The sequence below is a fragment of the Fukomys damarensis genome, unplaced genomic scaffold (assembly GCF_012274545.1).
Source record: "Fukomys damarensis isolate Sample0158 unplaced genomic scaffold, DMR_v1.0_HiC HiC_scaffold_16, whole genome shotgun sequence".
NCBI classification, from domain to species: Eukaryota; Metazoa; Chordata; class Mammalia; order Rodentia; family Bathyergidae; genus Fukomys; species Fukomys damarensis.
Window position 1 is genome coordinate 22,629,012 of NW_022900928.1, and position 9,864 is coordinate 22,638,875.

A 9,864-nucleotide genomic window follows, 5' to 3' on the forward strand; every position below is an offset into this window, starting at 1 on the left:
GAGACCACACCCGCGCTGCTGCTGCTCATAGAGGCCACCGACCGGCCGGCCAACGCCAGCCGCCGCCGAGCAGCACGCGTCTCCGTGCGCGTCTTTGTCACAGATGAAAATGACAACTCGCCGGTCTTCACCTCCCCCTCACGAGTGCGTCTCCCGGAGGATCAGCCGCCTGGACCCGTGGCGCTGCACCTGGTAGCGAGGGATCCAGACCTGGGGGAGGCCGCTCGCGTGTCCTATCGCCTGGCAGCTGGTGGGGACGGCCACTTCCGACTTCACTCAAGTACTGGTGAGAGTTGATCTTGTGGGTGAGGTCGAGGAGGATGCAGGTGTGGAGGGATCCTGGCGGTCGCCACCAACCTGCCGTACTGCTTCCCTAGGCGCCCTGTCCGTGGTGCGGCCCCTCGACCGGGAACAGAGAGCTGAGCACGTCCTGACCGTGGTGGCCGCAGACCATGGCTCCCCGCCGCGGTCGTCCACTCAGCTCTTGACGGTCAGTGTCGTTGACGTCAACGACGAGGCACCCACTTTCCAGCAGCAGGAGTACAGCGTCCTCTTGCGGGAGAACAGCCCTCCTGGCACATCTCTACTTACTCTGAGAGCAACCGATCCTGACCTGGGTAAGACCTGGGAGGATGAATTGTAAGATGGATGGACTGGGGGAATGAAGCATCTATTTGACGTCTGTTCACCCTCCATGCTGTCCCTCCTCAGGGCCCAATGGGCAAGTGACTTATGGAGGCGTCTCTGGTGAGAATTTCTCTCTGGACCCGAACACTGGAGTTCTTACTACCCTTCGGGCCCTGGATCGTGAGGAGCAGGAGGAGATCAACTTGACAGGTACTCTGTCACGGCCCCAAAAGCCACCAGTGTTATGAACATAAGCAGAAACCCCAAAGTACTATCTTCCAGAAGTTTTCCACCTTTTATATCACAACTTATTATATTTGTGGGCCTTAAAGAGTTAGGCAGCATGTACTGACTTGTAGGCTGTCATCATTGAGCACACAAATTTTCAAATCTATATTGTCACAGCTGTGCCTTCTAGGCCTAGTTTATATTATTATACTGTGGCCATTTGATAGAGGAGCATACTGATATTGAGTATCAGAGAGATCGAGTAGTTTGCAGAAGTAACACAGTTTGGAAGTGGCAGGTCTGGGACTTGAGCCTAGATCTTTTGATACCTCAGTTAATGTCTTCTGTCATACCACCATTAATCCAAGATACATTTTGTATGTACCAAGCATAGCAGATAGGAAGGAAAAGAATAACTTTTGACACTTGTTATTATGCAAATACATGTGTGTGCCTGGGGTATGTAGAGAGAGATTTTCCAGCTTCTGTGTATCTGGTGAACATGTATGAGCACTGTGTGGTACAGTTTCCTCCATGGGATGGAGGCAAGCTAGATCTCATTGATTTTGTTTTCCCACAGTGTATGCCCGGGACAGGGGCTCACCTCCCCTGTTAACTCATGTCATGGTGCGAGTGGCTGTAGAGGATGAGAATGATCATACTCCAACCTTTGGGAATGCCCACCTCTCCCTGGAAGTACCTGAGGGCCAGGACCCTCAGACCCTTACCACACTTCGGGCCTCTGACCCAGATGTGGGAGCCAATGGGCAGCTGCAGTACCGAATTGTGGGTGAGAACTTACCCTTACCCATTAACCCAGCACCCACCTCCCTGGTCTTGCTCCTTTTGGCTGCTGTCAGTTTTAGTCAATGTGTCTTGGCCTCCTTTCTCTTTTTATGTTTTCCACTTTTTTTTCATGTATATATCAGTGTAACTGACTATTTCTTTTTGTGCCTCTCTGTTTTTATCTTGCTGTGTTTCCCTTCCCGTAGAGCAGTGGTTTTCCTTAATATTCCTATTTTTTAAGAACTCTAGAGAATTTTTATGTGGATTATATCAATATACAGTGTTCCATATTAAAACTTAGAAAAATCTCAAATATCATTGAGAAGCAAGCCACGGAAGTATACTGCTTGCTGTATTTTGCAAAGACACAAGAAATTGTTAGGGTTTCAAATAACAATTTGTTAGACAATCTTGAGGTTGCAGAGATTATAGGTGTAAATGGAGGTAGCCAGTATACTGTCTGAAAATTATATTCATGCTGTAAACTTTCTATCAAGAATATTCTAGAAAATAAAGAATACTTAAACACACATTTCATTAACCACGTGATGGTGTCATCACATCATGTAGCACTGTAAACTGCACTATATATTTGTGAGACTATAAGAATGATAAAAAGCATATAAGGCCGATGAAAAGAGTTTAACCATGTGTATATGAGAGTCTCAGAGGACTTACAGGTATTCCCAGACTGAGTAATAACAATTGCTTTATAGTATGTTTTTTTTTTAAGTTCTTTTGCTTTTTAAATAGTAGGAAAAATTTACTGAGAGAAAGAAAGCTTTTATTTAAGAAAGACAGAAGGGGGACCAGAAGGTGGGTTGCCCGCTCACCCTAATTTTCAAAGATGTTTTATACTGCTAAGCCATGTGGTAAGGTTGGTACAGAGTGGGACAAACTGTAAGATCCAATGGAAAATTACAAGGTGGGCATGAGGTGGGAAAAATAGGGAATGCTTCATGAATTTGAGTGTTATCCTTGTTCAGGGGCCATGCTAATCTCTCTGTATCATTCCAATTTTAGTATATATGCTGCTGAAGCGAGCACAACCTTCTTTGTTTCTCTGTTTTCCTCTTTGTCTATTTCTGTCTTCCCTTTACTTTCTCCCAGCCCCCTTCCATTCTCTTTCTACTGTTGCCTATATATCACCTGATCCTCGTGGGCTGACACATGTGTTTATGTGCACCTACCCTTCTCTGCAGATGGGGACCTGTTAGGAGCCTTTGTCCTAGATCTTGACTCTGGGGAGTTTGGTACCAGACGGCCACTAGACCGAGAGGTGGAGCCAGCATTCCAGCTGCAGATAGAGGCCCGGGATGGAGGGCAGCCAGCTCTCAGTGCCACTCTACTTGTGACAGTGACAGTTCTGGATGCCAATGACCATGCCCCAGCCTTTCCTGTGCCTGCCTATTCAGTGGAAGTGCCCGAGGATGCACCTGCAGGGACCCTGCTGATGCAGCTGCAGGCTCATGACCCGGATGCTGGGGCCAATGGCCATGTGACCTACTATCTGGGTGCAGGTACAGCAGGAGCCTTCCTGCTGGAGCCTACCTCTGGGGAGCTGCGCACAGCCACAGCACTGGACAGAGAACACTGTTCCAGTTACGCCTTTTCTGTGAGCGCCGTGGATGGTGCAGCTGCTGGACCCCTGAGCACCACGGTGCCTGTCACCATCACAGTGCGTGATGTCAATGACCATGCACCCACTTTCCCCACCAGTCCTCTGCACCTGCGCTTACCCCGCCCAGGCCCCAGCCTCAGTACCCCAACTCTGGCTCTGGCCACACTGCGAGCTGAAGATCGTGATGCTGGTGCCAATGCCTCCATTTTGTACCGGCTGGCTGGCACACCACCTCCTGGCACCACTGTGGACTCTTACACTGGTGAAATCCGTGTGGCCCGTTCTCCTGTAACTCTAGGTCCCCGGGATCGTGTCCTCTTCATTGTGGCTACCGACCTTGGCCGTCCAGCTCGCTCTGCCACGGGTGTGGTCATTGTTGGTCTTCAGGGGGAGTCTGAGCGTGGACCCCGCTTTCCCCGGGCTAGTAGTGAGGCTGTGCTTCGTGAGAATGCACCCCCAGGTGGGTCTCTAGCCATGTGTCCCGGATGTATATCCCTGGGTAGGCTGGAGATACTTATTGTAAATGGTCCTCAAATTCCTGTAGTGCTCACAATCCAAATACTGTCCTCTCTACAGGGACTGCTGTCATCTCCCCTAAAGCTGTTCATGCTGGGAGCTCAAGTGGACCGATCACCTACAGCATCCTCAGTGGGAATGAGAAGGGGATATTCTCCATCCAGCCTAGTACCGGTAAAGAATGGGAGCAGGGGCTCTGAGGGGATGGGCTCCTGGGGAAGCAGGTTCTTCAGGCCAGAGTTGATGTGGCAAGGGTTGCCTTTGAGTAAAGGGCCTCAGAGGGAGGCTCCAGGGTAAGGAAGAGGGCTGTCACTGATGCACTCTGCCTCCCAACAGGAGCCATCACAGTTCGTTCAGCAGAGGGCCTGGACTTTGAGACAAGCCCGCGGCTGCGACTGGTGCTGCAGGCAGAGAGTGGAGGAGCCTTTGCCTTTTCCGTGCTGACCCTTACCCTGCAAGATACCAATGACAACGCCCCCCGTTTCCTGCAGCCCCACTATGTGGCTTTCCTGCCAGAGTCTCGGCCATTGGAGGGACCCCTGCTGCAGGTGTGGGGCATGATGGAAAGAGGGGGGCAAGACTTGTTTGTGGGTCACTCTGGTACCAGCTACCTCCTACACTCACCAGGTGGAGGCAGATGACCTGGATCAAGGCTCTGGAGGACAGATATCCTACAGTCTGACTGCATCCCAGCTGGCACGGGGCTTATTCCATGTAGACCCAGCCACTGGCACTATCACTACCACAGCCATCCTGGATCGTGAGATCTGGGCTGAAACACGGTGAGACCCAGCCCCCATGACCCCAAGATCCCATCCTATTTATTCTATTTATTTTCAAGCCCTGCATTGCATCTCCCTCAGCCCCTAGCCACACGCTGAAATCCTCTAGAGCCCAACTCTATCCTAAGTCCTCCTAGCCGTTCCCAGGGTTTCCTCTTATCCCCAGGTCCTGCCTCCTGATTGTGCTTTATGTCCAGGCTTGTGCTGATAGCCACAGACAGAGGAAGCCCAGCCCTGGTGGGCTCAGCTACCCTTACCGTGATGGTCATTGATACCAATGACAATCGTCCCACCATCCCGCAGCCCTGGGAGCTCCGAGTGTCAGAAGGTGAGGGGTGGGGAAAATTAAAGGTATCAAAGGTGGCCAAGAGGCACTGGTACCCACCCTAGAGCTTCAGGGGTGCCTGGAACACTGCCGAACATACTTGTCTTGTGTATTGCAGATGCACTATTGGGCTCAGAGATTGCGCAGGTAACAGGGAATGATGTGGACTCCGGACCAGTGCTGTGGTATGTGCTGAGCCCATCTGGGCCCCAGGATCCCTTTAGTATTGGCCGTTATGGAGGCCGTGTCTCCCTCACGGGCCCCTTGGACTTTGAGCAGTGTGATCACTACCACCTGCAGCTACTGGCACATGATGGACCTCACGAGGGCCATGCCAACCTCACGGTGCTGGTGGAAGATGTCAATGACAATGCACCTACCTTCTCACAGAGCCTCTACCAGGTACCAGCTCCCCTGGATGTCCCCACATCTGGGCTCTGGGTTGTACTGTTAGAGGGATGTGACAGAGCCAGAGTGGCTGGGGTGGACTGCATGTTAAAAAGTTGATTTGGGGCTGGAGGTTTAGCACAGAGGCATGGTGCCTGCCTGGCAAGCTTCAGGTCCTGAGTTTGATCACCAGTACCAAAGGAAAAAAAAAAAGTTGATCTGGATAAAAGAGTGTCCTATCTCAGACTAGCATTCCCATGCTGCATCCTTTGGCCAGCAAGTGGAGAAGGTGGGCAGTTGTCATTTAAATAGAGAACAAATGGGCCCAGGGATTTAGCTCAGTGGTTCCATGGCCTGCCTTGCAAGCACAAGGACCCGAGTTCAATCCCCGGTACCAAAAAAATAAATAGAGAACAAAGAAGAATGGGCTCCATGCTGAAATGGGTACCAAGTAGGGTTCATGGGGCCCAGCTCCAGCACACGGGTAGAGGCACCAGCAGGGTATCTGGGAAACCTGACCATGGACACTTTTCCTCACACCTTAGGTAATGCTGCTTGAACACACCCCCCCAGGCAGTGCCATTCTCTCCATTTCTGCCACTGACCGGGACTCAGGTGCCAACGGTCACATCTCCTACCATCTAGCTTCCCCTGCTGAGGGCTTCAGTGTTGACCCAAACAATGGTAGGTCTTCTTCAGAATCTGACCCCTTTTATCTCTGACCATATTGGGCCATATTTGGTCCTAATTCCTAGAATTTGTTACCTAAAATAGTCTTCTGGATCTCTGACCCAGGGAGGACATTTCGCACTTGTCTTTAATATAGTAAGCCCTTTTCTGACTGCTTGTCTAAAAGCTGTTTCCTGAATTTGAATCCTTGACGCCATCCCATTCTCTCCCAGCACATGGGCCATTTCCCAGAATCTGACTTCCTGAGCGCTTGCCTAGACCCTAAGAGTTAATTCTACTGACACAATAGCACGTCTGAATGTGTGTTTCTTTCTCTTTCTTTTTCAAATCAGGAACTTTGTTCACAACTATGGGAACCGTGGCCTTGGGCCGTGAGGGGCCAGGAGTGGTGGACGTGGTGCTGGAAGCACGGGACCATGGGGCTCCTGGCAGGGCAGCACGGGCCACAGTGCATGTGCAGCTGCAGGACCAGAATGACCACGCCCCAAGCTTCACACTGCCACACTACCGTGTGGCTGTGAGTGAAGATCTGCCCCCGGGCTCCACCCTGCTCACCCTGGAGGCCACAGATGCTGATGGAAGCCGCATTCATGCCACTGTGGACTACAGCATCATCAGTGGCAACCGTGGCCGAGTCTTTCAGCTAGAACCCCGGCTGGCTGAGGCTGGAGAGGGTGTTGGACCAGGTCCCCAGACACTGGGCTGCCTGGTGTTGCTTGAGCCTCTAGATTTTGAAAGCCTGACACAATATAATCTGACAGTGGCTGCAGTTGACCGGGGCCAGCCACCCCGTAGTTCAGCTGTGCCAGTCACTGTCACTGTACTGGATGTCAATGACAACCCACCTGTCTTTACCCAAGCATCCTACCGTGTGACAGTACCTGAGGACATGCCAGTTGGAGCTGAGCTGCTGCACGTGGAGGCCTCCGATGCTGACCCTGGCCCTCACGGCCTTGTGCGTTTTGCCCTTAGCTCAGGCGACCCTCTGGGGCTCTTTCAGCTGGATGAGAGCTCAGGTGCCTTGCAACTGGCCCGCCCCCTGGACTGTGAGACTCAAGCTAGACACCAACTAGTCGTGCAGGCTGCTGATCCTGCTGGGACACATTTTGCTTTGGCTCCAGTGACAGTTGAGGTCCAGGATGTGAATGACCATGGTCCAGCCTTCCCACTGAACTTGCTCAGTACCAGCCTGGCCGAGAACCAGCCACCAGGAACTCTTGTGACCACTCTGCATGCAATTGATGGGGATGCTGGGACTTTTGGGAGGCTCCGCTACAGCCTCTTGGAGGCTGGACCAGGGCTTGAGGGTCGTGAGGCATTTGCACTGAACAGCTCAACAGGGGAGTTGCGGGCACGAGTGCCCTTTGACTATGAGCACACAGGAAGTTTCCGGCTGCTGGTGGGTGCTGCTGATGCTGGGAATCTCTCAGCCTCTGTCACTGTGTCAGTACTGGTGACTGGAGAGGATGAGTATGACCCTGTATTTCTGGCTCCAGCTTTCCACTTCCAAGTACCAGAAGGTGCCCAGCGTGGCCATAGCCTGGGTCATGTGCAGGCCACAGATGAGGACAGAGGTGCCGATGGCCTGGTGCTCTATTCCTTTGCCACATCTTCCCCTTACTTTGGTATCAACCAGACTACAGGTGCCCTATACCTGCGGGTGGACAGTCGGGCACCAGGCAGCGGAACAACTGCTTCTGGGGGTGGGGGCCGGACCCGGCGTGAAGCACCACGGGAGCTGAGGCTGGAGGTAGTAGCTCGGGGGCCTCTGCCTGGTTCCCGAAGTGCCACAGTGCCTGTGACTGTAGATATCACCCACACTGCACTGGGCCTGGCACCTGACCTCAACCTGCTGTTAGTGGGGGCCGTGGCAGCCTCCTTGGGAGTTGTAGTGGTGCTTGCACTAGCAGCCCTGGTCCTAGGGCTGGTTCGAGCTCGTAACCGCAAGACTGAGGCAGCCCCCGGCCCAATGTCACAGGCAGCACCCCTAGCCAGTGGCTCCCTGCAGAAGCTGGGCCGGGAGCCACCTAGTCCACCACCTTCAGAGCATTTGTACCACCAGACTCTCCCCAGCTATGGTGGGCCAGGAGCTGGAGGACCCTACCCCCGTGGTGGCTCCCTGGACCCATCACACTCAAGTGGCCGAGGCTCAGCAGAGGCTGCAGAGGATGATGAGATTCGCATGATCAACGAGTTCCCCCGTGTGGCCAGCGTGGCCTCCTCCCTGGCTGCCCGTGGCCCCGACTCGGGCATCCAGCAGGATGCAGATGGACTGAGTGACACATCCTGTGAGCCACCTGCCCCTGACACTTGGTATAAGGGCCGAAAGGCAGGGCTGCTGCTGCCAGGTGCAGGAACCACTCTGTACCGAGAGGAGGGACCCCCAGCCACTGCCACAGCCTTCCTGGGTGGGTGTGGCCTAAGCCCCGCACCTACTGGGGACTATGGCTTCCCAGCAGATGGCAAGCCATGCGTGGCAGGTGCACTGACAGCCATTGTGGCCGGTGAGGAGGAGCTCCGTGGCAGCTATAACTGGGACTACCTGCTGAGCTGGTGCCCTCAGTTCCAACCACTGGCCAGTGTCTTCACAGAGATCGCTCGGCTCAAGGACGAAGCTCGGCCATGTCCCCCTGCTCCCCGTATTGACCCACCACCCCTCATCACTGCCGTGGCCCACCCAGGAGCCAAGTCTGTGCCGCCCAAGCCTGCAAGCACAGCTGCAGCCCGGGCCATCTTCCCACCGACCTCTCACCGCTCCCCCATCAGCCATGAAGGCTCCCTGTCCTCTGCCGCCATGTCCCCCAGCTTCTCACCCTCGCTATCTCCTTTGGCTGCTCGCTCACCCGTTGTCTCACCATTTGGGGTGGCCCAGGGCCCCTCAGCCTCAGCCCTCAGCGCAGAGTCTGGCCTGGAGCCACCTGATGACACAGAGCTGCACATCTAGCTGTGGCCCAGGCTGGGCCCCGACCTGGGACGCAGTGTCCCCAATGCAGGCCCCACTCTGAGCCTGCCCTGGGCAGCCTTGGACCATGACTGGCCATGGGGAGGCCACCACCAAGCCCCAACTCTCCACCCCAAACTCCTCCAGTGGGGGCAGGTCCCACATTTCACCCCAGTCCCTCAGAGCCCTGGGACCAGAAGGTCTGTTGGTCACTGACCTGGGGCCAGGTCCAGTTGGGGAGAAATATGAAGGAGGCAGCAGCTCTGGGTTCTCAGTGAGGACTTCCTGCCTGCACCAGCACACTGAGATGGAGCAGAGACTTTATTTATTGGGGGGTAGGGGAATGAGGGAGGTACCTCCCAACTGTTAGGGCCCAGCTCCTTTGGGTTCCACTGACATCCCTGCCCCTGCCCAGAACAAGTGCCAATTCTCACTCTGGAGCCTTAATAAACTGCAGTTTGTATCCAGCCTACGGCTCTGTTCTGTGGGAGTGGCTGGAATTTGGGAATGGCTGTGGGAACCCGGCACCTAATTGTGGACACCTCAACAGACACAGCGGGCTGGGGAACATGGGAACATCTGGGTGGAGGTAGCCCTGGGGTCTTAGGAACCTACTCAGAGGCTGAGATCCCCGCTTTTTGGCCAATCTTTTCCCTCTAATGTGAGCAAGAGGCCAACAAGGGCTTAGCTATAGGTAAGACTAAGAGGCATTGGGTGAGTGCATGGGGGATGTAGGGCTCCAGGCCTGACATCTGAAGAGATGAGGATGTATACAAGAAGCCAAGTGAAGTGATTTTTTTTTTCCTTAGAACCACTGAATATCCACATTATAATAAAAGTTCACATTTGTTGAGTCTGCCCTGTCAGGCCCTCTGCTGGATGATTTGCTTGCTTTATTTCAGTATAAATTTTTGCTTCAAGTGTATGAAGCAGACCACTTTTATGTAATAGTCTCCGTATT

At 53.6% G+C, this 9,864-nt stretch overlaps 1 protein-coding gene and 1 non-coding gene across 2 annotated transcripts in view; one reads left to right on the top strand and one right to left on the bottom strand.

Annotated features, from left to right (window-relative positions):
- Dchs1 (dachsous cadherin-related 1) overlaps positions 1-9,700 on the top strand; it is a 24,897-nt gene extending 15,197 nt beyond the window's left edge. Inside the window, exons 11-22 of the mRNA XM_010644285.3 lie at positions 4-286; positions 378-617; positions 712-837; positions 1,436-1,645; positions 2,844-3,722; positions 3,839-3,952; positions 4,115-4,326; positions 4,406-4,560; positions 4,758-4,888; positions 5,004-5,287; positions 5,818-5,956; positions 6,295-9,700. Of these exons, the coding sequence (XP_010642587.1) occupies positions 4-286; positions 378-617; positions 712-837; positions 1,436-1,645; positions 2,844-3,722; positions 3,839-3,952; positions 4,115-4,326; positions 4,406-4,560; positions 4,758-4,888; positions 5,004-5,287; positions 5,818-5,956; positions 6,295-8,906 (5,385 nt within the window). The 3' untranslated portion in view covers positions 8,907-9,700. The remainder of the gene's footprint in view (positions 1-3; positions 287-377; positions 618-711; positions 838-1,435; positions 1,646-2,843; positions 3,723-3,838; positions 3,953-4,114; positions 4,327-4,405; positions 4,561-4,757; positions 4,889-5,003; positions 5,288-5,817; positions 5,957-6,294) is intronic.
- LOC117286410 lies at positions 2,583-2,688 on the bottom strand. Its single transcript, XR_004517582.1, has one exon. It is a non-coding gene; the product is annotated as a U6 spliceosomal RNA (small nuclear RNA).
- Positions 9,701-9,864: the final 164 nt, after the last annotated feature.